The sequence below is a fragment of the Callorhinchus milii genome, unplaced genomic scaffold, assembly GCF_018977255.1.
Source record: "Callorhinchus milii isolate IMCB2004 unplaced genomic scaffold, IMCB_Cmil_1.0 Scaffold1, whole genome shotgun sequence".
Classification (NCBI taxonomy): domain Eukaryota; kingdom Metazoa; phylum Chordata; class Chondrichthyes; order Chimaeriformes; family Callorhinchidae; genus Callorhinchus; species Callorhinchus milii.
The window spans coordinates 87002960-87030472 of record NW_024704742.1 but is presented as its reverse complement, the minus strand read 5'-3'; the positions used below and the strand labels follow the sequence as shown (position 1 = coordinate 87030472).

General features: G+C 42.5%; 2 protein-coding genes across 8 annotated transcripts in view; one reads left to right on the top strand and one right to left on the bottom strand.

The window, feature by feature from the left end:
- The window catches only part of unc45b (unc-45 myosin chaperone B), a 46371-nt gene extending 34528 nt beyond the window's left edge, over positions 1–11843 (bottom strand). The window contains exons 1-5 of one of the 4 annotated variants that reach the window (XM_007892644.2): positions 11739–11843; positions 10764–10874; positions 3641–3802; positions 1588–1624; positions 697–872 (exon numbers count right to left, since the gene is read on the bottom strand). In XM_007892644.2, the coding sequence (XP_007890835.2) occupies positions 697–872; positions 1588–1624; positions 3641–3802; positions 10764–10769 (381 nt within the window). In that variant the 5' untranslated portion in view covers positions 10770–10874; positions 11739–11843. Of the gene's footprint in view, positions 1–696; positions 873–1587; positions 1625–3640; positions 3803–8707; positions 8726–10763; positions 10875–11738 lie in introns of those variants that run through there. The other 3 variants (XM_042332855.1, XM_007892645.2, XM_042332860.1) reach the window with 3 other exon arrangements.
- A 10485-nt stretch (positions 11844–22328) lies between these two features.
- Positions 22329–27513, top strand: part of pip5k1bb (phosphatidylinositol-4-phosphate 5-kinase, type I, beta b) — a 125920-nt gene continuing 120735 nt past the window's right edge. The window contains exons 1-2 of one of the 4 annotated variants that reach the window (XM_042332817.1): positions 22329–22390; positions 23118–23190. The gene's annotated coding sequence lies outside the window, so the exon portion shown is untranslated. Of the gene's footprint in view, positions 22391–22783; positions 22856–22884; positions 22933–23117; positions 23191–27513 lie in introns of those variants that run through there. The other 3 variants (XM_042332829.1, XM_042332812.1, XM_042332819.1) reach the window with 3 other exon arrangements.

Genomic DNA, 27513 nt, shown 5'->3' with positions numbered 1-27513 from the left:
ACAAACTAAATGTAAGCTTTTTAACAAAAATGATGGATTTTATTCACATTCAGCGCACTTTGAAAGAGTTTCTGGAAGAGTAGTGACTGCATTCATTGGCAAATGTAGCAGCCAATTTTTCATACAACAATGGCAGTCATGCAGTGCATTTATCAATTTATCTGAAGGTTTATTGGCCAAGACAGTGCATAAATGCAGTGCTCTCAAAGGTAACACCGAGCTAAGTCCAAAGTCGACTATGAACTAATATATTCTGGGCCGTAATGAACACAAACCATCACTCACTCGAAGATCCAAGCCAGTAAATAAGTGTTAAAACAAAAACAAAACTACTTCACTCTTTGAGGGTCAAAAAAAACCTTTTGGCTAGAATTCCGAGATGCCCGCAGATCAGTTTGAACATCAGAGAACTCGGTGAGAGACGACTCCGCCCCAGTGATCAGCCAGGGTAATACAACAGGCAGAGTGTGACATTGAAACAACAATTAACATCAGAGCTAATGTGTATTGGCGCTTCAGTGGGGGATTCTCACCTGCCACATGGGAGGCCCGGGTTCGATTCCCAACTGATATTCAGATTTGTGTGTCATTTAAACACCGGGGCAGACTATTTGGGCCACAATGGCCTGTTTCTGTGTTGTACAATCTATATAAATACTTAAGAACTATCATAAATGTTACACCATAGTTTCTAACCTTCTCCTGGATGTTAGTATTCAGATGTCGCAACATTTCTTGAAAGGTTTTGTTTTTAGGCTCGATTGTGACACAGCGCTGTACATCTTTGAACGCCTGGTCCAGTTTTCCCAGCTTTTCCAGAGCCTGACTCCGCCTGAAGAGAGCTTTGATATCCGATGCATCCACATCAATGGCTGGTGAAATGACAACAACAATTTACATTTATTTATTTTTCATGTCGAGGTGGCATCTCAAAGTCCTTCACACTGCTGACTGGGAGCCTGAAGTGAGTGGGTGGGAGGGAAAAAGTGACTGAAAGCACAGACAACAACAACAACTTGCATCTATATAACACCCCTCACACAGGTTATAGTCCTAGAGCAACAAGGTAGATCTTTAGGCAGGGTTTGAAGGTGGGAAGGGAGAGGGAAAGGCATTATAATAATAATAATTCTTGCATTTGATATAGCACTTTTCACGTCTTCTAGACGTCTCAAAGCGCTTCACAGAATACGCTATAAAATGAATTGACTGAATATTTGTGGGCAAAACGCAGCAGCCAATTGTGCACAGCAGTGTCCCACAAACAGTCGTGGATTAAAAATGACCAATTTATTATTGTTTTGTTTTTTGGAGGGATTATTATTAGGCGTGTGGAGGAAGGAAACTTGCCCAAGGTTTCGCCCTCTGCCTGGAATTGAACCCACGTGTCTCGCTTGCAAGGCAAGTGCTCTAACCACTGAGCTACAGGCCTCCATTGAGATTCTAGGATGGAGTTCCTAGAGTGGAGACAGAGTGGCTGAAACTACTAGCACGGATCTGTTGTTGCTCAAGTAAAATCAATGTGAAAAAATTATTCAGCTTGTTTCAGAGCTTTTAATGTTGTGCTAGACACAGGCAAGGACTTACCTTTTGAGGCATCTGTTGCGGCTGGTACATAGTTTTCCTTCAAGGAGAGAAAAGGAAAAGATTAGTGGCCAATTTTTGTTGCGTACATCACTCTCACATTCTTCACATTCTTCCAAATGTTTTTAGCAGCTGCGGTAATAAAGGTAACAAAAGCTGAAGGGATAGCACATAGGGAAACAGGAGGAGTAGGCTGCAATTCAGCCTATTGAGCCTGTTCCACCACTTTATCTTCCAGAGCCAATATCCTTTTGTCATCTTCCTTAATACCTCTACTACCCGGGTATCTATCTGTCTATCTCTCTTGATTTCAAAAATCCCTATTGATTTCACTTCTGCAGCTTTCTGGAGCAGAGTGCTCCACATCTTCACAACCCTCTCGGTGAGGACATTTTCATGACCTCAGTTCTGTCTGGCTTGGTTCTATTTTTAAGGCTGTGCCCTTATGACTGGTCATTACAACAACAACTTGGGTCTATATAGCTTCCTTCACATCAGACAGCATCTAAAAGTAAGAACAGACTGGATGGGTGGTGGCTTGGGATTAATAGTTGGGTTTGAAACTGGTTCAGTGATTTCTGCACTGCTGCCTTCGATTCCCACTGCTGGCCCCAATCTGGTCTCTGGATCCCTACTCCACAGCTGACATTTCAATGCCACATTTCAGGACCACGGGGTGAAAATTTGCCTAGTTCCATAAAAGATTAAATTAATTATTAAATGGTTTATCAAATCTGTCCTAAAGTATCATAATTTGCCATCGATTCTTAAAGACTGACCGCAGCTGTGAAATCCCCATTTGTGCTTTCTTCCCAACTCCCACCTCCTTCCTGCCTTGGGATGAATGGTTGGGTTTGAAACTTGTTTGATGATTATATCAAATGCAAGGATTATTACTATTATTATTATTATTTATACACTGCTGCCTTGGATTCCCACTCCTGGCCCTGATTCTTGCTCTGGGCCCGAGCTGGTGTGTCACTGCCAAACCACAGGACACAGATTAAGTTAACCTTGTCGGTTTCCCACAAAGCAGCACTAAAATCAAAACAATAGCAACAAGGATTTCTTCTGGCTCAGCCATTGAGCTGATGTCTGCCGGGGGGAAGGGGTCAAATGGAAAAATGGGACTTTTCTGAACATATTTGATCATTAACAAATCTGTTTTATGAAACTTCCAAGGGGCTAGTCATTTAAGGGATAGTCTGAGAGCTGTGAAACACAATTTAAAGGAGCAATCCCCATACAAATTTCAACGCAACACTTTTATATTACAGTCGCACAAATTGCATTGCTCCCTCCTCCAAGGAGCAAGGCTCTCTCTTCCCATTAAATACCACATGTTTTGCAACAAATCATTGCCAAATGTCCCAGATGTACCCTAAATTACTCTCTTATAGCTTAGCGGCGAGCACAGACATGATGGGTAGAATGGCCTTCTCAGGTGCTGTAAATTTCTATGGTTATATGGATTACTGAAAGATTCGACATGATATCCATCATTTACTGTCATTCAATGTTTCATTTATTTGTAACCTTGTTAGCCCAACACTTAGGCGATGATACAGTGCAGAGCCCAACCAGCTGTCAGAATCACAACTTAGACATGAAATCATGCAGGTAGACTTATAATAGACCTATAGACGACAGCAGGCTTGAAGGTGAAGGAATCCTAGATTGGTTAATTGCTAGAAAATAACACTGGCAGAACAGATTATGCAGAGGGGAAACACTTCATGTTTACTCTGATAACAAACTGAGCTGAAAGATAAATATAAATATCTCATGCTGTAATCAGATGGCTCATTGTCAGTTTATTTCAATCAAACATATGCACTTCAATTTATACTTAAATTGATAATCTTACATTTGTGTTAATGTCACTTTCATTACAGTAAAATAACATAAATCTTTGTGTACTAGAAGTTTCCAAAGAACTTTTTTTATATTGTTCTATGAATAGTATTTCTTCAACAGAATTAATCAACACTTAGGGTATTCATTCATTTATTACTGTTCATGTTTAAAGTCAAATCAGTTTGGGTTCAGTTCCTACCTTTTTCAAGTGACACGCTGCTCGATTTCTGTAAAGCACACCTAAAAGTTTCTTGTCCTTGCTCAGTTGGATTGCTTTAGTATAGTTCTCAATAGCTTTGTCATGGTCATTGTTCTGAAAGCATCTATTACCTTCCTCCTTTAATTGAACTGGGTCCTCCATCTGAAATCAATACATCACAAGAGAGGTTCGGATGAAGAAATTCACTCTATTCACTTGACAGATCTGACTTGCAGGTGAGTTGCTAGGAGACAGCGGTGGAGATAATGGGGCAGGGGGTGGGGGACGTCTTTGAAGAATGATGCATGGATGGTGCCTTTAAAAAATGGTATCTTTTAGATGAGATGTTAAACTGGAATCCAGTCTGCGTGTTCAGAAGAACCTTAAAGATCCCATGGTACTATTTGAAAAGTGAAGGGAGTTTCCACCAGTATCCTTGCCAACAATTTCCAGGTTAATTGGTTGTCCACCTCATGGTTGTTCGTGGGACTTGCTGACACAAATGTCTGCTATGTTTGCCTACAAAATTACAGTCCCCGCACTAACAGTAATTCCCTGTGAAGCACTTTGAAACTCTTTAATGTTATAAGTATGAAATGAAAACAAGGATTAACATTCCAAGTTACTACTTATACTATCATGCCATCACTGACATTAAATGCCTTGCTGGTTCTTAAATGAGTTCAGTGTCCTTTAACAACAACTTTATATAACGTTTATGTAGCGCCCTTCATGCCGGACGGCATCTCGGAGCGCTTAACAACCTTCCTGGAAAACAAATTCCATCCATTAACTATATTTTGTGAAAAGAAATACTTCTTGGTGTCTGTCTTAAAATTGCTCTTCACATCCCTGAACTTGCACCCTCTTGTTATGCAGCTATTGCATATCTTAAAGGATTATTCTGAGTTTACACTCTCTACCATTGAGAATCTTGAAAACCTCTGTAAAGTCCCCTCTGAAACTTCTCTTTTAAAAGCCAAAGACCCCTAGTTTATCAAGTTATACTTTGCAGTTCATCCTCCTAACATTGAGTATCAGCCTTGTTGACTCTTCTCTGCATTACAAAGAATCCATCCTGAGCATGGTTAACAGTGAATAAATATTGTAGGAAATGTGGCACAGAAACACTGTGTACTCCAAGACATGCATTCATCTGGCATCACTTTATTGCTTATCAAGTGAAAAGTGAGACATTTCCGTAAAGGGTAGACTTAGGTTGGATTTAATTGTTTGTAATGTTTCCAAGTTTCATTTGTGAAGATTATCAGTTCTGTCCAAGATGTGCATTTAAGTCACATTTCAAAGTAAACACTAATTTCACTTGCCGAGGCACATTTTTAAGTTCATCATTGGCTATATATTTGCATTGATCTGAAGCATCCATCCTCAGACTGCTGAGAAGAACACTTCCTTCTCTGATGAGCTGTGAAGTGCATTAGGTTAACGATTCCATCATTTGTTACCAGAGTTCATTCAGGCCGCTGTAAATCCAGCACAGTTTCATTATTTTAAATGTTCCCCTCCCCTCAGCATGCTTGTTGGTGACCCTAAACATCAAAGATGAAAAGTGTATCATACCCTAGCAAAAAGATCCTTCACCCCCATGAGTCCAAGCATTTACCAAAATGTCACAAAGCCCCAAATTGCTTCAATACACTTAGTTTTGACACCAGCAGAACAACAACTAGTATTTACTTAGCACCCTGCACATGCTTCATTCACATCCCCACCCTCCCTTTCACTCCTCCCCACCTCGTTCCCTACATTCCACCACCAACCGTTTCCTCCGCATCGGCCTACAAAATGTCCGCTCCCTCTCCAATAAAACACTCACCATCAAACATCGACATTCTTGCCCTCACTGAAACCTGGGTCACACCAGGCGATACCTTTCCCCTGACAGAGGCCACATCACCCGGCTACACCTTCCATCATACCCCACTACCTAACCCCGTGGTGGCAGTGTGGCTCTTATCTCCCAGTCTTTGCTTGGCCTATCCCCTTACTCCTCTGGAACCTTCCCCTCCTTTGAGCACCTTACCCTTTATCACACCTCCAACCTTTCCATCAAAAGTTTCCTTATCTATTGCCCTACCCCAAGCCATTCCGCACCTTCCACCTTCATATCTTACCTCTCCCTCCTCGACCTGGAGATCACTTGGGGCCACACCATCTCGGTCCTCACTATCATTGACAAAGCAATCTCAGACCATCAGTTCATCTGCCTCAATCCCTTTCCTTACCGCCACCCAACCCACCTCCATCTCCTACCCTCCCCTGGAAAAAAATCTCCCACCCCTCCCTCCTCTCCACTGCCTTGGAGTCATCTGAACACCTCCCACTCTGGGCTTCCTCCCGCAATGACCTATCCTCCTTGTTCACCCTCCTCCACAACTCCCTCTCCACCACTCCCAATTCCCTTGCTCCCCTCACTTCCAAACCGTCTTCTACTCACAAAAGTCACCATGGTACACCAGCCACCTCTGCTCCCTTAAAGCACTGGTGCATGCCAATAAACACACCTGGCTTAAATCGAACTTAATGTTCCATTGGCATATCTGGCTGGACCTTATCAAATCTTACCCCATGCCCTCGCCTCTGCTAAATCGTTGTTCTACTCCAAGACAACCTTGGAGGCCAAGGACAACCCCAGGCTTCTCTGCTCAATCACCAACCAGCTCCTCCGTCCAACCTCTCATGCGCTGCCCACCTTCTCGTGCCTCGCCCATCCTCACCTCCAATGGCAACTGCAAGGCAAAGCTGGACTTCCTCGAATCCAAAGTCGAGGGTATCCGCTCAGCTGCCTCTGCCCTTCTGTCTACCTCCTCCCCATCTCCCCCTCACATCCCGTCCCCTACCCATCCCTCCCTCCACACCTTCGAACCTGTCTCCCACTCCTCTCTCACCACCACTATAACCCGCATGAAACCGACCATCTGCTCCCTCGACCCCATCCCTACCCCTCTGCTTACCTCCCAGCTCCACCTCCTTGACCCTCCCTGGACCCATGCCTGCTCTCAAACTACTGCCCCATCTCCAACCTCCCTTTCCTCTCCAAGGTCCTGGAACGAGTCATTGCTTCTCAGCTTCGCTCCTTCCTCTCCCGACATTCCCTTCACGAACCCCTCCAATCGGGTTTCCGTGCCGCCCACAGCACAGAAACAGCCCTGGTCAAAGTGACAAGTGACATTCTGTCCATCTGTGACCAGATCTGCCTCCTCGTCCTCCTTGACCTCTCTGCTGCCTTCGACCCACCGCCTCTCCTCTCACCTCAACTTTCGCGGCGCTGTCCTTGAATGATTCAGATTGTACCTCTCACACCGCCTCCACTTTATCTCCACAAACAGTTTTTCCTCTAGCCCCCACAGCATCTTGTGCGGCGTTCCTCAGGCTCTATCCTTGGTCCCCTCCTTGTCAATATCTATATGCTTGCTCTTGGTGATCTCATCAACAGGCATGGGGTCAACTTCCATATGTATGCAGATGACACCCAACTCTATCTCTGCCTCCACCCTCAACTCCAAGACCACTGCTGTGCTGACATAATGTCTGTCAGACATCAAATCCTGGATGAGAGCTAACTTACTTCAGTTGAACATCAACAACACCGAGGCTCTCCTGATTGGCGCTGACAGCTTCACTATCCATGGATGCACACTCCACCTCACTGAGCCAGTCCAGAACCTTGGCATCTTGTTTAACCCTCAATTATCCTTTCTACCACCACATCCATGCCATGACCTGCTCTGCCTTCCCCCACCTCTGCAACATCACCTGGCTCCGCCAATGTCTCACATCATAGGCCGTCGAAACCCTCATACACGCAATCATAACATCCAGGCTTGACTATACAAACTCATTGCTTGTCGGGCTCCTTAACTGTAGGCTGCAAATCATCTAGAACTCTGCAGCCCATGTCCTCTCTTGCACTAGGCTCCGTGACCCTATCGCCCCCATCCTCGGTTGACTCTACTGGCTTCCCATCACACAGAGGATACAGTTCAAGATCCTGGTCCTCCCCTTCAAAGCCCTTTATGGCTTTGCTCCCCCCTACCTCTGTGACCTCCTAACCCCCTACCTCCTGCCCGCTCTCTCCACTCAGCGGGCTCTGGCCTGCTTCATGTCCTCCGCCTCGCCTGCCCCACCATTGGCAGGTGGGCCTTAAGCCACTCTGCCCCCGCCCACTGGAACTCTATCCTGCAGTCCCTCTGCTCGCCCCCTCCCTTGCCTCCTTCAAGACCCATCTCAATATCTCCTCTTCGACCGTGCTTTCGATCACCCTCCTCCACCCTCCCCAATCCTGACCCCCAGCTTAGGTCCAAAACACTGACTGTCCAGCGCCTTGGCCCATCCTCCCGATGTGAAAGGCGTTATACAAATGTAATTTTGTTGTTGTTCAAGTGGGGAAGCGTCCCGGAGTGCTTCACAGTGGTGGAGTCTGTCAGTGAGCCAAGGAGAGAGGAAGGGGTAGGTGACCATAAGCACAATCCAAAAGGAAGGTCTTTAGGGGGATTTGAAGGTGGGCCATGCGGGGGCAAGGCAGATGGATTGAGGAAGAGAGTTCCAGAGTTTCAGGACATAGTGGCTGAAGGCACAGCCACCGATGGTAAAATGGAGGGGACGAGGGACGAATAGGAGGCAAGGGCCAGCCGAGTGGAGGCAACGGATGGAGGAGTGGAGGGTAAGCAAATTTGTAGGTAGGGAGGTGCAAGAGAATGAAACGATTTGAAAACGAGTGAGAGGATCATGAAGTCGATCCATTCAGTGATTGGGAGCCAGTGGAGCCTGGTAAGGACTGGTGTGATGGGGGTATGGAGTTTCATGGAGGAAAGTATCTGGGTGGCAGAGTTTTGAATTAATTGTATTTTGTGTATTGTGGAGCTGGGGAGACCATCGAGGAGGGCATTGGAATATTCCACCCAGAAAGTGACAAAGGCGTAGATGAGAGCTTCAGCTGCATTGGTTGTGAGGTACTGACGGAGGCAGGCAATGTGGCGGAGTTGGACAAAAGCATTCCTGGTCAGGGAACGCATATGTGGTAGAAAGGAAAGCTGGGGATCGAACCTGACCAAAGTTACGCACGGGTTCGGAGGTTCTGACAGATAGGGTGGGTGAGGAGCTCAGACCCGCAGGAGAGAAGCCGTTGATGAGAGCCAAAGAGTATAGCTTTCCTCTTGCCAATATTCCGTTACAGGAAATTTGCGCTCATCCAGGCCTTGATGTCTGTCTGACAAGCTGACAGGACATCAGTGGACTGGGAGTCGCAGCTGGAGTAGAAGTAGATTTGGGTGTCATCTGCATACATGTTGACCCCAGTCTGTGGATGACATCGGTGAGAACCGATAAAAGACATTATCCTTATCCTCCTCAGACTGAGATAATGGCAGATTCATGTTATGCCTGGAATATGTTATTGCACTAATCCATCACATTCTGATAAATTGATAGCAACAGTGACACCCCCTCCATGTGAGGCCCCGAATTCCCAGACACAGACATAGATTATAACAGCCTGGACACAAGTCATTTAGCTCAACCCTTCTGTGCTTGTGTTTATATTCCACATGAGCCTCAATATCTTTTAATCCCCTCTCCCTCATGTATGCAGACCATTGTTTCAATATTTCAATGAAATGCTTAAACAATACTTTGAAGTGAGCACAATCAAATTCACTGAGGATAGGTGACTTTTACAGCAGATATCTGCAGCTGTCTGACAGTGTTGCTCGTTGGCCAAATACATTGCTCAGGTGTAGCAGAATCTAAAGGGACCCTTCTCCCGACACACACAACAACAACTTGCGTTTACATAGTGCCCTTCATGCACGGTAGCATCTCGGAGCACTTAAACACACTCACACATATACATACCTACGTACGCACATATACATATGCATGCACATAAATGCATACACACAATTGCACATACATGCTGACATACACGCACACATACACACTTTCTTCCTCTTAATAGCATACACGCTTGTCCTCCCTCATATCTTTTTTAAATCTAAACTTTAAATATTCTGATTTTAATAACCTAGTAGAAGAGATCAGTGTAATTTTTCAATGTGTAGATTATCCAGGAGCACTGGTAGCATTAAAGATCAGAAAAAGATCTCTACAGTTTATAGCCTTTTCAGACACTTCTCCTTATCTCACATACCTGGCAATCCTCCTCAGCCAATTGCCTCTTGAAACCGATAATATCATTAGTACTTCAAATGTATGCTTACTGCCGAGTCTGGTAAGGTATAAAATAAAACAAGCTAGAGATTTTGCCTTTGGGCAGGAGTGATTTTTAATACACACTTTGCCTGTTGTTTGTTTTCTAACAGTTATGTTCTGCAGAACACAGTCCTTTACCCCCACGGTGAGAAGAATTCTGTGCTTTGACAGAGAAGCATCCATTCCTGTAATGGTATAATTCACCACAGGTCTGAGGAGTATGTGAGCACTGGAAGGTGAAATGTAATCTGATTCCAAGATTGCTGTATGTTAAAACTAAATTAAAGCTTACCTCCACTCAAAGGCGTGTCATATTTGAAGCCCTGAAGCTATGATACAGCATCAGAATACAACGACAATTTTATACAGAATTTCTCAAAACTCTTCAGAGAAGCATCTGGGAGCTTGAGCTGGGGGTGAGGGGAGCTGAGGAAGGAAGGGAGGAGGGGGAAAAGGTGACCAAAACACGGTGAAAAAAAGAAAAAGTCAAGACTTTTAAAAGATGGGAGGGAGAGGGGGCAAGGCGGAGAGTCTCCAGGATGGAAGAGAATATGGAGTGGAAAGGAAAAAACAGTGCAAAATAGAGGATTAACATTTTAAAGCTGTTTAAATTTAAGTACGCCAGTGTCAAAATAATTTTATTCTCCGTAGTCTGCCATTTGAATCTCAGATATTTTGTCACTCAAAGGAAGAGATTTACCCTCTTCATCAATGACTAGATACATTATAAAGCCACACACAAGTCATACACCAATGTCACCGAGTTCGCAAAAAGAATGCCTCTTCTACATCTATTCACTTTCCTCTCGCTTCTCCCTTCCCCACCCCCCCCAACCACTCAAAGTTTGTCTGGAAATTAATTTAAATAAGAACATTATTGTTTAAAACTCACATACATCAGCAAAGCCTCTAGAACTACACTCCTAGATCTGCAATTCTCTCAGTTCTCTAGCGCCTGTGATGTTGTGCTCTGATTCCTTCCAGATCAATAAAAAAACTGGAGCTGGATCAAAGATGACAAACAAGCAACAGTAATCAGCAATAATCAGCATTGTAAGTTTCTATCAAAGCTGTGAACCCACACCCCAAAACATTGCTGTATTTAATGTTAAGTACAATACAAAAGGGTATTTTCTTAGCAATTGAATTAAAGAAAATTTAACAGATCTGACAATTTGAAATTTTAGTAGCCTAGATGCTCGACTTTGCGACAAAATGGTCTGGGTTTCTCATTAAATACTTGTAGCAAAAACTGAACTGGAAGAAAAGTGAAACAAATGAGCACGTTTACTCTTGCCAATTGTGTTCCTCAGGTTATAACAGAAAAGGTCCTGTCCTGCCAATATTCAGCATGAAAGGGTTGAATGGCAGAGTTAGCGCTGCAGTCAGGAATTTTTTGCTATCACTTAGGGCTTTTAATTTTATCACAGGTCATGTATCAGCCAAAACAACTTCTAGAAACGATGAGTAATCAGCGGCAATCTTGCCAAAAAATAAAACATAAAATGGGAAGCCAAAATAAAAGAAATTGAGGAGTCACCAACACTCCTCAGTTTACCATTCTTGAACAAGTACAAGAGCATGAGTTAAATAAACCAACGTGAAAACCCTGCTTCAAAATTCACAAAGAACATGGCCCTGTTATCTTGCTTGCTTCAGTGCCTCTGAACCACGCCATATTTGGGCACCATTTGCTTGCGAGCCTGGGCTCACTAATACTTGCTCTATAAGTCCTGTAGGTATTCGATTGTTGACTTACTTTCTTACAATCCGAACCTCAGGTCTCACAGCTTTAAGAAGATATTCTTTAATTGATTGAAAAGATAAAAGGTGGCTGAAAATAGCCAGAAAACATATGTTCACATACCCCGTAATGAATTTGCTGAAGTGATGCTTGACTGGGATGTGCAAATGTGTGTCGAGTCACTCTTCCTTCACACTTTTTGCTCTGTTAACCTGACCTGTGTAGCCCATATATATCTTAAGTGAAATGGGTCCAAGGCCAGAGTAATGAGAGCAATGCCAGTACAGGGGGGGATTCCGTGCCCTGAGGGGTCTTTATTTCATTAACTTATTTGCAATCTCCATAAAAAGGAAACTACGCACACCATCTGAAAATGACAGAACGTGTCAAAATGGCCCCAAAACAATATAGATGTTACTGTCTCCGAATTGTTTATTCCTAACATGAACAAGGCCCCTTCTACCCGAAGATAGCTCTGTCCATTTCTATTTAGGGAGCAGAGAGACAGCTGAGAGATAGAGCAAATGTTGTGACCAGCATCATCAAGAAAGACAGCTGTCACCAGCTGCAATATCCCGAGAGTTCCAGAAACTTCCAGAAACCCATTTCATTTGCTTTCAAGAGTGACATCTTACACTGTGCTTTGAGCTGCGTGAATTTCTTAAATTTTCTATAGCTTGTGAGTCACCACAGAAAAGGAGTTACACTACAAGACTTGGCAGACAAGTAGAAAGAAGTCTTTAATGTAATATTTAACTTATCCTTAAACCCTGCATTCAAATATGCTTAATGAAATTAAGCATCAATCAGATTTTAAATTAAAAGCTGCAATCGTACAGCAAACTAATGAATAATCCTGGCCAACAAATCCCCCAAATAAAATTGGTCACTCACTCCATGGCTGTTTGCGGGACATTGCTGTGCGCAAATTGGTTGCCATGTTTCGCCCACAAAATACACAGTCAATCGACTTTACATTATATCCTGTGAAATGTCTTGAGAAGTCTCAACGATGTGATAAGGTGCTATATCAAATGCAAATGATTATTATTTCTAAGAATTTAAAGTGACAGACATGAAATAACCAAATGACGTTATCATTTGACCGAATATTTTCTAAGACCCCAAATGTGCAAAAACCAAATTCAGATGAGATGTTACACTGATGTCCTGGCTGCAGAGATAGGACTTCCATGTAACATCTCATTTGAAGGACAGCACTTCTGACAAATAAACCTTATTTTTAGGAAAGGTGTCAATTGAGGAAGTCTGCAGCAACAACAACTTGGATTTATATAGCGCCCTCCACGCTGGACGGCAGACACAGACTCCGCTTATTGAATCGTGCAATGTGAACTAAAACACTATTGTGCTGTGTAATTGCAATAGGGGTCATATCACGTATTAGACTGATTAGCTGAACAGCTCTAACCACATATACATTATGTATGGAATAACAGATGGTCAGAATAGAATTACATATCTAGTGCCGAGCAAGTTTGGGTAGGTACACGTCCAATTCATTCATACCCAAAATTCATCTTCAGATCATATATGCATTGTCTGTTTCATACGCATTCCCTTTCTTCCACATTCTTGAGAAAAGGCTAGGGTTAACCTCAGGCTAAATTAGTTGTAAATGTACTGAGACGACAATGTAACAACAAATAATAATTGTCAGAAACCAGAGGTGCAGTGTTATAGAATTGTTCACATGTTCTTGTATGATGAAACCATCTGGATAAAATTAGAAATACAGCAGTAAATGGCCAGATGGAATTACATAATGCGAGTTCACAGCAGAAAATAACCAAAACATTTATTTCCATTTGTAAAGCATGCCCTATCCATTACTTTATGTAACGGATATAAATATTTTTCAGAAATCACTATTATGTACCATGTCTTGCAGATTTATGCATCATTGAGACTGTAATAACTTGTTTAATGAACAACTTTTCTCAAAAAAAATCAGTCTCTATTTTTTATTTTTGTATTCAAAATAATTTATTGTTCATTATTTATTTTGTGAACTATTTCAAATAAGAAGTTTAAAATCAATGTTAAATATTGTAGTACTAATGCTGACCAGGGAGCTACAGCTGTTGATACTTCGCTGGAAATGCAAATCAATTGGCTTAATGCCTTATTGCTGGTGATCTGATTGTGTGTAAGATAGATGGTTTGCTTTTGGCACAGAGCAGATCTTTGGTGAAGAAGCATGACTAAAATTTCAAATGTGATGAGCAGGGATTTTGGAATTAGTGACATATGTATTTACAAAGAGAGAGAAAGAGAGAGTGAAGGTAAACCAATGGGGAGTGAGAAAAGATAAACATACTATTTAAATAAGAAACACAAAGTAACAACAACAAAAATTGCATTTCTAAAGCGCCCTTCGCATGGGGTAGAGTCTCAGAGCGCTGAACAGTGCCGGTGCTTGACACGAGCCGGGGAAAGACTGAAGGTGACCGTAGTCACAGTCAAAGAGCAAGGTCTTCAGGTGCAATCTGAACATGGGGAAGAAGGCGGAGAGGCAAGGGCTTGAGGCAGAAAGTTCTAGAATTTGGGGGCGTGGTGCCTGTAAGCATGACTGCCAGAGCACCTGAACAGTTAAGTGGCCTGCCGACACTCACTGCGAAGGCTCACAAGTGAACCACAGCCATTTGACTGGAGGCTTACCCTGTGCCCCATCACCTTCCAGTTAAGCCCAAACGTATCCAAGCCTGAAATCTTCAGGGTGCAAATCCATTGTGTTGGCAGTCAAAAGATTATGGTCAATAGTTGTGATTATGATATTAAAATTAAATTCAATTAAAACAAGCAGGGGAACCTTCAGTATGATAGCACAGCAAGAATTTCTCAGCTACAGCACTGCAATTCAATGCCAATATAATGTTAAGGCAATGTACCTTTCTCATTACACATTAATTTATCTCAGCAGAAGCTGTTGGTTATTACAGTATCACATATCCAAACACCTTGTGAGATCGAATAATGCCCCCAATTGTACTCTTGCTGTGTACTTTTACAGTGATTACAAAATTACCATACCATTGAGCCTATTTCTGTAAGTAGGTAATTAATTTACTTGTGGAGCCCAGCTGATTTAAAACCATTTTCCTTTGGGATATTTTAAGTATTTCTTCAATAATAAAGACATGGGCATAACAGCCTTTTGTGAACAGCCTTCACCTGGGCCGCAGCATACTGATCAACCTCAAATAGTTTCCTAGATCTATAAAAGTCCAGAATTTACTGGTATTTATGTCTATCGTCCTGCTTCTGCTTTTTGTTTTGCCAATTTTCTCCCTCTTTTCTTTCATTCTGCAGAGCCCTGTAGCATGTTGGTTAGAACACTTACCTCACAGCAAAAGGAATTGGGTTTGATTCCCTGACAAGGCAAAACATTAGTCAAGTTTCCTTACTCCACACACCTCTGTTTACCGAGCAGCAAGTAGGAACCTGATTGTTAATTGGCAGATTGCTTTCCGGGGGTAATAATCCCTTTAAAAAAAATTCAAGATCATTCAAGGTGTCAGCTGGTAGCTCTTTTCGCTCTGAGTCATGAAGGCTATGGGTCCAAGCGCCCATTTAAACTCATAGTTTAAAATGAACACTGCTGACACTTCAATGCAGTGTTGGAGTACAGTTGTATTGTCAGAGGTGCCGCCCATCGGATGAGGTGTTAAACCGAGGCCCCATCTGCTTGTATAGGCGGATGTTAAAGAATCCATGAGACTATTCGAAAAGTGAGGAGAGTTTCTCCTGGTGTCCTAGCCAAAGATTTGTTTGGGGGACATTGCTGTGTGCAAGTTGGCTGCCACATTTGCCTATAAAAACAGACATTACATTTTACAGTAAATCCTGTGAAGTTCTTTGAGACCTTCTGACAATGTGAAAAGGCCCTGTTTCAGATTATTTATGATTTTCACACACCGTATGCAGTTTCTAGGAGTAAGAACATTCACTGCTGTTTGCTACCATCTATAACCAAGGGCCGACAGTATCAGCTGCTGCTACCCACCTGCTACCCCATCCGAGACGAGCTAATTCAGTAAAGGCCGGGAATCAAACCTGCAACCTTCTGGTATGTATTGCTAAGAGCTTTGGTGGCCAATCATTTTGGGCACAAAATCAATCATTTTTGGTTGAATATTTCTTGATTTATGGAACCTTGAATGAACAGAGGTTTAACCCTTCATTTATAAACACAAGACAAAAATGTGATTAAAATATGCCTAAATTTACTGTATCCCTGAACACCTTTGCTGGTGTTAAAATCAGGCAGGATATTGGGAAGGTGAAAGCCTTCACTTCCTTGGGGCTGTGAACACCTTTTTACATTCTTATAAATTTAAAAACGTTTTACTTCTTAAAAATTCTTACAAGAAAATAATTTAGTTTTCAATCATTTCATCTCTCACATTCAGGAGTCTTTTGCTTAAGAGTGCTTTAGAAGTATAATTTTAAAATAACCTTGTCTCTGATTATTTCCTTTCACAAAACATCTTCAAATACTGTTGTTATTGTTGGCGACGAGAGCAAAATGTTCAAGGTTACAAGCTTCTCCAGTGATCACTGTTAAATCCTCTGAGAAGAGGTCAGGTTGGCAGATGTAGGGGTTTGATGGCACAGCTTAATTGTTCTCCCACACTAGCAGTGTTCTTTGCTTTGGTAAAGCCAAGCCAACACGAATAGATTACTTAAATATTCCTTGCTTTTCAATTTATGCCTTTCACATCGGGAAGATGTCCCAAAAAGCTTCACAGGATTTATTGTACTGTGTTGTGATTGCGTATTTTGTAAGCAAACGTGTATTTTGCACTCCCAGCCATGATGGGACAGTGAGGAGCAGCTTTTGAAATGTAACCCGTTGACTGGTTGCTTAGAAAACAGATGTTGCACTACCCTCGACAATCTGTTACCTCTCAGATCTGCGTGTAATACAAGTTTCACCTTGAACTGTGAGAATAAAGATCAAAAAATCACAGATGAAGCAGACACAGTTTCAAATAAGTTTCTGTGCATTTTTCCACTTAAACAAATACAATTAAAGCTTTTTTCCACCTAGATTTCTCCCTTCTTCTTCCAAAGGCTGTGGCTCGTATTAGGCCAACATCCCATAGGAATTAGCAATAATTCAGGACTTCATAGCTCTGCTTCATTTGTGGGCACAGGCATTGACTATTGATTTGATGTGATAATCAAAACCAAGCCTGGGTGAAGAGGGAATAGTTATTTCCAAAGCTGAAGGAGGGTGAAACCTTAAGCAAGTTTCCTTACTCCACACGCCTCTGTTTACTTAGCAGTAAGTAGGAACCCGGTTGTTAGTCGATTGGTGGATCGCTTTTCCAAGGAAAATAATCCCTTCAAAAAAAATGTTTTAAATAAAAATGTGGTCACTCAATCACGCCTGTTTGTGGCACACTGTGGTCTGCAATTGGCGCTGCATTTCTCCCACAAAATATACAGTCAATTCACTTTTCAGTATATTCTGTGAAGCGCTTTGAGACGTCTCGAAGATGTGATAAGGTGCAAATGACAAGATTATTATTTTGAAAGCAAGGATTATTTAGTATTATTCCCTGGTTTTGTTCAATATAATGAATGGCCTTTCAGCATACGGCTGATAAATGTAATGGTCTCTGCCCGAAGCTGCTAAATGTATGAACAACAGGAGAATAATCCTCCCCCCTCCAATATCCACTCGTACATTTTACAACATAGAACCATAGAAATTTACGGCACAGAAGAATGCCATTCAGCCCATTGTGCCTGTTCTGACCCTTTTAAGAGCAATCCTTTTAGTCCCATTCACAGGCCCTTTCGCCATACCCCTGTAACTTACCTCTGTCCAAATAATTACCTGGTTCCATTTTGAAAGCAAATATGGATTCTGCCTCAACCATTGCTCCTGGCAGGGATATCCATATCCTAACTACTCTGAGCATCCTCACCTTCAAAACCCTCCATGGCCTTGCTCCTCCCTAACTTTGTGACATCCTAACCCCACACCAATCTGTCCGCTCCCTCTGCTCAGCGGGATCCCCTGGAACTCCATTCCACAGTCCCTCCGCCTTGTCCCCTCCCTTGCCTTCTTCAAGACCTGTATCCTCTTCGACCGTGCCTTCAGTTACCCTCCTACCCCTACCCTCCCTGCCCTCAAACCCTCCTGATCCCAACCACCAGTTTGGATGCGGTTGCCTTACTGTCCAGCACTTTGGGACGTTCTCCTGACGTGACAGGCGCTGTACAAATGTAATTGGTTGTTGTTGCGTGAAAACATTTCTCCTCACCTGCTCATTTGCTAACTATCTTAAATTGTTACCCCCTGATCATCGATGGTTATTAGAGAGTAATAACAAGCTGGTTGCATATTTCCTGTCCCACTTTCCCTGACTTGGTGATGCTGAAGTCAGGTGTAGTATTTACTTCACCATCCCCCGTGCCCCCACCCCCTTCAATGCTTCCCTGTAATCAGTTAACTGGAAAGTTTGTGTTCTTGTTTGGCTGAGCAGCAAAGTGGGGCTGAAAATCTGGTAGTCATTTCACATAGAGAACATCAAAAATCTCAGGGTCAAGTGGGATTTCCCCATTATAATAAAGCATTGGTCAAAACTGCTGGATAGAATATCTACCACTATTTCTGTCCACAGGTGGTTGCTAGTAGTATAGATAAGTCTAGAGATATTATATTAGTGTCCCGATAGGCAAATTATAGATTTCCATAGTGTAATCAATGTGGCACCTTCCTTGAAACATAGAGATGATGATAAATATAATAAATTAAATATCATTAATAATATGCGCATTTGATGAAGTGCCATACCAGTTGTCAAGAAATTACTGTGACTGTACGTATTTTGTGGGCAAATGTGGCAACCAATTTGCACCCAGCAATATCTCATAAAAGTCATTGAATGAGTGACCAATTTTACTTGGGAGGATTGTTGGCCGGGACACTGGGAGAAACTCTGCTTCACTTTTCAAATAGCGCGATGGGATCATTCACGTACACCTGAACAGGCATCTGGACCTCGGTTTAACATCTCATCCGAAAATTAAGTGTGCGTGAGAGAGACATCATATGCCTGAGCCTGCACACTCATTTTGTTATTCACTAGTCACTCATTTACTTAAATTATTTAATTTGTTTTAATTTGTTTAAGATCCAAGAATAGGGGCATTTTGTTTTGGCATTATTCCCATTAAATCCTCCACGTGCTTAGTAAAGCTCATAAAAGGTAACCCTCCGCTCGACTGACTCTCGCCTCCTACTTGTCCCTTGCGCCCTCCGATCCACCTTCAGTGGCCGTGCTTTTAGCCACTCCGCCCCCAAATTCTGGAACACTCTTCCTCTATCCCTCCACCTTGCTCCCTCCTTCCCCATCCTTCGAGTCATATCTTCCTCTTCGACCATCCAGTGACCTTTCCCCCAGCTCGGTAATGCTCCTCCACTGTCAAGTGCTCTGGGACGCAACCCGGCATGAGGGGCGCTATATAAATGCAAGTTATTGTTGTTATAAATGTTACAAAGCTGGTTTACAATTGGTAAGAGATGTTCAGATTGTTTTTGCAGTATTCAGTTACAAAGCTAGTGTTTTACATTGGGATATCAATTAGACCACTTGATTATCCAACTTCCACTTTCAGGAGCGTGTGTCTGAGCTCTGGGCAGGAAGATAGTGCCAATGCTCTCATGCATTTCCTGTGAATTCCACATTTCCTCACTAAGAGGTTTGCTATTCACCTAGCAAGGCGCTCACGCTTGGTAGATATCTAATAACTAACTCATGCCTATTTTCCTTAAGCGGGAAGTAAGCAGGCTCTCCTTGGGACTGCACTGGCTCCATTCTGGCAATAGAATATCAGAATCAATTTAATTTTCTGTGGCAGTCTCAGTAGTCCAGCTTCAGGCAGATCCACAGTACTCTGCTGTTGATGACAGACCAGCCAGTCTAGCTCATCTGCAGGACCCGGTGTGGCAGATCAGTCACTGGGGACAGAATTCTTCCCACTTGGTTCCTGTTAACCGTGCAAGCCAAATCTCTAATGGGTAGGATGGCCCTAGCTGAGCAAACATTCAGAAGCTTGCAAAATAGTGGTGTGAGCTAATTAAACTCCAGCAGCACCACAATGCAAACTCTGGGCTCCCTAAACCTTGGTTTCTGTCAACCTGTGCCTAATACGTTTTGAAATTAGGTAAACAGCATAATCCCTTCAGGGAGAGAGCACAGGTGTGAAGAAATTCATCTCCATTGCAGATGTGAAGAAATTTTCATGCATACATAGCATGCATATATAGAGCTTTCAATAGTTTGATTTGAATACTGTTTAGGTTTAGCATGTCAATCAATTTCTGCATGTATCAGACACCTAGCTGACTAAAAAAGAATGCCAACTTCAACTCGATGAATACCTTGTTTTAAATTGATTCTCCTTGAGGGGGCTGGAGGTATGTAAGTCAGTTCCGAACTTCCAGGAGCTGAACTTGCTCTGAATAGACACACCTGGCAAAGTTACATATGTCTGAAGCATTTAAGGCCAGATTTGGAGTTGTAAATATTGTCCACAAAATCTTAACAAATAGGGTGGACAAGTGCTATCCCATGTAGTTACCCATTCAATGTTCCAATTATTGTGATTAACGGGAAGGTGTGTGATCAGCTGTGGTGGCAGTGGCAAGTTGTTGGAATGGGAAGATGTTAGGATGGGTTTTCTGGAAGGATGAGATCAAAGGCCTTCTTCATTCGAACCTCTCTTGTGATCCACAAATCTTTCTGTATTTGCATTTGCTAACCACCAGCAAATGTCCAAGAGGTACCTGGAGTGACTTAATCACCAAATTTATTCCCTTCCTGTGGGGAAGAATCTTTCCTGTAATGCACAATTGTTACCTGCACTAATTGGTACCAATGAGAATAGATTAGATAAGCTGGTGCTGTTCAGTCTTGAAAAGAGACATCTCAGAGGAACTTATAATGATATATAAGATAGAGAAATTAGATTTTAAAAAATCCAGAACAATACTTTCAGATATGCCAAGAAAGATTTTGAAGTATAATTTTGGGATAGACACCAGGAAGTATTTTTTTACAGAAAAGGAATTTACTACCCAGAAGGGTGGTCAGGACATTTAAGAAACCGCTTGATGTTGGTACATTGACAGTGGTAGAGAGTGCTAATAAAGAAGGATGAGATCGAATGGACTGAAGGATCTTTACAATCAACATCTTTGTGATCTTTTGAGTAAATATCCTTGGTAAAATGCAGTTCACCTTGAACTTATCTTTTGGTGTAATTTTTTTTTTGAAAAGGCTAATGCTTTTTATTAGCAATTCATTTCGTAATTTTAAATGAAATCAGTAAATACTGTAAATACTCTACAGATTAATCAGGTCAGTGTATTGATAATAATAATAATCCTTGCATTTGATATAACGCCTTATCATGTGGTTGAGATGTCTTAAATCGCTTAACAGAATATTCTGTTTAGAATATTTCCTATATACAGAAATATGATGCTTTATAATATAAAATGCTTGATGTAACTGATGGAATGCCTTATCACATCAAAATGTCTAATAGAGCTTCACACAATGGATTATTTTCAATTACAGTGACTATTTTTGTGGAGGCAAACATATAATCTTATCTATGCTATTAATAGCCAATAAACAGCAATGAGGTGAATGACCAAATCTGATCTGTTTCGGTAATGCTGGCGAAAGGAGGAATATCGATTGACCTAATAATAATATTTTTTTATTATATATATTATTATTAACAATAATATTGCAAAAATGATTCTCGAAAAAGCAAATTGTAATGTAATAATAATAATCCTTGGATTTGATAAGGCATCTTTCAATGTCAAGAGGACGTCTCAAAGGGTTTCAAGGAAAGTGTAACTGTCGAAAAGACCCCCTGTGTAGTGAACAAGCTAATCTTGGATGAAAGATCATACATGAAATGGTAACTTATTATTTCTCATTCCTGAGCTGAATGGCTTAGTGGGAATTTTCAATTTCAATTTCTCTTTCCTCATCCTCGTCTTTCGTTTGGCCTATATTAGTTTTCATTGTGTGGTATGATTATAGGAGGAGGCAGGTGGGGGTTAGAAGAATAGCTACAGTCCATCTTTTCTGCAGAAGCCTCTGGTCTGAAATTGTTTTTTTGGGGGGGATCAGCCATGTGTCTGACACATGTGGAAATCCATCTCCATGCTTATAATAATAATAATAAATAATAATAATCCTTGCATATGATTATAGTGCCTTATCACGTCTTCAAGACGTCTCAAAACGCTTAACAGAATATACTGTAAAGTGAATCGACTGTTATAATTATTCAATATTATAATGATATCATTTGCTTAAGAGTATCCAAACCAAACTGAGAATTCCATGCATCCCACCGACACATGGAAATCCTGGAGAGAGACTGTTGGGAGTGCAATGCACACTCTCTGCCTGGACAGAGGCATCCTGCTTACCTAATTCCAGAAAGTACGAGGCACAGGTTGAGAAGAGCCAATGAACTATACAGCATTTTCCTTGGGAGCTACTTAGAGGAGGAGGAGGAGGAGAAAGACAGGGGAGGGGGGAAAAAAAAGAAACAAAAAAAAAACAAAACCCCACAGCTGTTTGGATTCTTCCAGCCAGTCGCAGCATCGACGGTAGATGGCGATGCGAGGTTTGGTGGTGGTGTGTGTGTGTGTGTGTGTGTGTATTTTTTTGTTTTGGGTGGATACGTTGCTGTGTGCGAGAAAGGTTGGAGGGGCAGGAAAAAAGTGTTGGGGGGTTGGGGGGGGGGGTGGGTGTTGGGTTGTTTTGTTGCGCCTGGATGCTGTCTGGGAGCAAGGACAAAGGGACAAGGCGCAGAGAGGAGACTGAGACCCAGGGAGAGGGGGAGAGGGACACACACACACACACGCACAGTGGCTACAGGACAAAGGCAGAGACCGAGAGGGAGAGACAGACTGAGCCTCTGTGGCCCCACACAGCATCCCAGGGACTACACACATTCCTGCAGAGGCACTGACACACACACACACACACACACTGACTGTGACTGACTCCAGGCAGCAGAGCTGGGGCAGACCCCCCCACACACACACACACACTGACTGTGACTGACTCCAGGCAGCAGAGCTGGGGCAGACCCCCCCCCCACCCCTTGCCTTTGCCTGGGCTACTGGTTAACTAACCACTGACAACGCGCTAACAACACTGCAGGTGAGCAGCAGCGCCGCCTCACAGCGCGGAGAGAGGCTTAGACCCCACAGTGAGGGGTGGGGGGGGTAACCTGCTCGGTAGGGTTGTTATCTGTGTTTATATATATATATATATATATATATATGTCAGGGAGGGGGAGAGATGTTGTGGAAACGAGGAGTCTGGTAACCGCAGCAGCCGCGCCGCGTTTATCAGGTCAGGTCATGTACAGGTGCGGTGCTGTCAGTCAGTCTCTCTCTCTTTCTCTCTCTCTCTCTCTAAGTTTCTGATGTTGGGAAGGATCTCCGAGGAGAGGATCGGCTCTGAAGCTTAAAGAAAAAAAGACTAAGCAAAAGGTACCCCAGCAATCCCCCCCCCACCCCCCACCCCCCCAGCCAGGCAGGCTGGGGATGCTCTCCTGCTGGGGCAGCAGCAGTGGGGGGGTGGGGGGGGGCGCTGTGTTTGGGTTTGGTTGTGTCCCTCAGTCACTCCTCTCTCTCTCCCACTTAAAAGTTCATTTGTATTTATTTGTATCCCTAAGTTTTTTTTTCATTTGAGATTCAGACTTGAACTGGAAACAAATGTCAGCGACTCGCTGATAACCCAAAGTGGCAGCAGCAGTCGTACCTTTTGCAATATTTTGCATTGGGTTAATTTTTTTCTCTGGGGGTTAATAAATTGCTTGAATTTCCAAGCGAGGACTGCAGGTCAGACACCAAGTGTTTTATTTTAAAAGGGAAATGTTCCTGGTCTCCCAATCCCCGTTTCCTTTTACCAGGTGTTGTACTGCCCAATAACTGCTTGTTTTTATCTCTCTGTATGAATGCATATTATAAATGTTTGTTTTGTCCTTATTGTTTTTTTTTCTGGTTTCAAATCGTCTCAATTTGGCATTTAGGAATCAGCCAATTACAAATTTCACCAATAGCACTTGTCCTCCAGTCCTACATGAAGGTTTTTGAGCAAAGTGCAAATATTGTTTGTTGTTGTTTGTGTGTTACATTGTTTCTTTGTGTGTGTGTGTATATATATAAATAATAATAATAATAATCCTTGCATTTGATATAGCGCTTTTCACGTCGGGAGGACGTCACTGTAAAGTGAATTGACTGTATATTTGTGGGCGAAGGCGGCAGCCAATTGCGCACAGCAATGTCCCACAAACAGTCGTAGATTGAAAATGACCAATTTCTTTTTATTATTGTTTTTGGTTTTGGAGGGATTATTATTAGGCGTGTGGTGTAAGGAAACTTGCCCAAGGTTTCGCCCTGATGCCTGGAATTGAACCCAGGTCTCTCGCTTGCAAAGCGAGTGCTCTAACCACTGAGCTACAGGACTCCAAATATAATATGTATAACATAATATGTATATATTTAAGCTCCAATATTGAGCTCTCATTTTATATGCTTTGGGAAGGTAAACCGGATGGCTAAGGGTAAAAGCCTGCATTAGAGGGAAACTATTCCCACTCTCATTCCCACGCTTCCCCCCCCCCCCCAAGAAAAAAATTTGCCTTTGAATTTTGCGTTTTGCTCTATCAGAACCGATTCTCAAATGGCAGCAGTGTTTGTGAGCCACACAGCCAGCGGGGTCCAGCCCGGCCCACCCGGGGCCACCACTCCTCCACCTGTGGCTAGTTACTGCCATGGTACCATGTATCTTATAACATTCCTGGATTTGTCGCATTTCAGTGAAGCTGGGTGCATACCTTCTGAGCGCTCAGTCGAGAAGCGTATGATTTTAATTGATCCTTTTTTTGACAATGTTTAAGGGTTTTTTTGTTAGAAAGAGAGTTCGCTTGGATCCCGTATTGCTTTCTAGTAGTTGCTTTAAAAATACCTTAGATTTTTTTTAAACCCAAGTTAGAAAAGCAGTCTGAACCTGACTTGCAAGTCTGAGTTCCATATCCAAGCCAGTCCTAAACAAGCTACGTTATTGTCAGGTGCTTATTTAGTAGGCTGAGAAATGTTCAAACAGTACTGTGTATAAACACATGTAGTATGAAAGAAAGTGACAGATGTTTGCATTCACCACAGTTTACAAAATTACAATGTTCTATGTAAGTTTCAAAAGGGCAATATTTGTGGAAACATCTTTCTAGGAACACGTTTGAAACGACTCTTGTCTGGAACAGTCTTACATACTCTTAGGGATAAACGGGTCATTCTCGAATTGGCAGGATGTGACTAGTGGAGTGCCACAAGGATCAGTGCTTGGGCCTCAACTATTTACAATTTACATCAATGATCTAGACGAGGACATTGAATGTAACATATCTAAATTCGCGGATGACACTAAACTAGGTGGGAGAGTAAGCTCTGAAGATGATACAAAAAGATTGCAATGGGATATAGATAGGCTTGGGGATTGGGCGAATAGGTGGCAGATGGAATTTGATGTGGGAAAGTGTGAAGTTATTCACCTAGGTAGAAAAAATAGAAAAACTGATTATTTTCTAGAGGGGGAGAGATTAGATAGTGTTAGTGTTCAGAGGGATTTGGGTGTCCTTGTACACCAGTCTCAAAAAGTTAGTTTGCAGATGCAGCAAGCAACTAAGAAGACGAACGGCATGTTAGCGTTCATTGCGAAAGGTTTAGAGTACAAGAGTAGGGAAGTCTCCTTATTTAAAAAAGGACATACTTGCCCTAGAGGGGGTGCAGTGTAGATTCACTTGGTTAGTTCCTGGGATGAGGGGACTGACCTATGAGGATAGGCTGAATAAACTAGGGCTGTATTCTCTAGAGTACAGAAGAATTAGGGGAGATCTTATTGAAACATATAAGATTCTTAAAGGGCTGGATAAAGTAGACACTGAGGGTCTGTTTCCCCTGGTAGGAGAATCTCTAACCAGGAGTTACAGTCTTAAAATTAAGGGTCAGCCTTTTAGAACAGAGTTGAGGAAACATTTCTTTACTCAGAGGGTAGGAATTCACTACTCCAGAAGGCTGTAGATGCTCAGTCCTTGAACATCTTCAAGGCTGAGACTGATAGATTTTTAAAAAATAGAGGGATTAGGGGATAAGGGGATAGGGCAGGTGATTAGAGTTAGGTCTGAAGATCAGCCATGATCTTATCAAATGGTGGGGCAGGCGGAGAGGGAGTAGGGGGGTGACCGTAAGCACCAATCATCAAAAAGGAAGGCCTTCAGGCAGAATTTGAAAGTGTGGAGGGAGGGGGTAAGGAGGGACTGAGTTCCAGAGTTTCCGGGTGTACTGGCTGAAGGCACGGCCACCGACGGTGGAGCAGAGCTGACAAGGGACGAAAAGGAGGCCAGACCTAGCCAAGCGGAAGGGGGGAGTGGGGGGCAAGCAAATCGGAGGGCATGAAGGGATTTGAAAACAAGTGAGAGGATTTTTAAATTGATTCATTCAGTAATTGGGGGCAAGAGAAGCCTGGCAAGGACTGGTGTGATGGGGGTGCAGAGTTTTGTGTGGGTGAGAATCCGAGCGGCGGAGTTCTGAATTACTTGTATTTTGTGTATTGTAGAGCTGGAGAGACCAGCGAGGAGGGCATTGGAATAGTCCAGTCAGGAGGTGACAAAGGCATAGATGAGGGTTTCTGCTGCCTCTGTTGTGAGGTATGGACAAAGGCGGGCAATGTGGTAGAGTTGGAAAAAAGCATTCCTGGTCAGGGAACGGATGTGGGGTAGAAAGAAAAGCTGGGCATCGAACCTGACACCTAAGTTGCGCACGGGTTCAGTGAGTCTGAGGGAGAGCCTGGGGAGGTTGAGAAGTTCAGTTCCCGCAAGAGAAAAGAAGTTGATGGGAGCCAATGAGTATTGAGTATCAAAATTTGTCTTTTATTAGGTGAGATAGGAGAAAGTGATGATTTTTATTCAGAAGGCCAGAATTCAAGTTGTAGTTTTAGTTACTGTTTTAATTTTGCTCCCCTCTGGCAAGTGAATTTTCATTAACTTTTGGTTAGGTTACAAACTCTTGAGTGTCCAGCATCTTGTGACATCCTCCTGTTGACTGTGGTCACAAAGCACCCTTAATAATGGGGAGTACGGCAAAGGGGCTTAATAATAACTCCTAGGGCTTGTGCCAATCCTCAATAGTACCTCCTTTAAGATGAAATGTAGTAGTTGATTACCATGACTAGGTTATCGTTGGGGAGAATAGTAAAACTGAACTGAAAGTCACCTGCACAGGTATGGAATGAATAACTAATCTTAGGGATGCAATTTTTGCAGTTTGCATTTGATATTTATAATATTAATAATCCTTGCGTTTGATATAGCACCTTATCAAATGCAAGTATCATTATTATTATCACGTCTTCTAAATAATAATACTTGCATTTGATGTAGTGGCTTATTACGTTTTCGAGACATCTCAAAGCGCTTCACAGAATATATTGTGAAGTGAATTAACTGTATATTTTGTAGGCAAAACACGGCAGCCAATTGCGCACAGCAGTGTTCACAAACAGTCGTGCTTTGAGTGACCAGATTATTATTATTATTCTTGAAGGGATTATTACCCCGAAAAGCAATCTACCAATCGACTAATAACCAGGTTCCTACTTACTGCTAGGTAAACAGAGGCGCGTGGAGTAAGGAAATTTACCCAATGCTTCACCTACCTGGAAATCAAATATTTGTGCTTCTCGGTATGTGGTTCCTTACACTTTGAAGCAGAGCTATGAGTGTACCTGTTAAATAATCAACTAAATGTCCC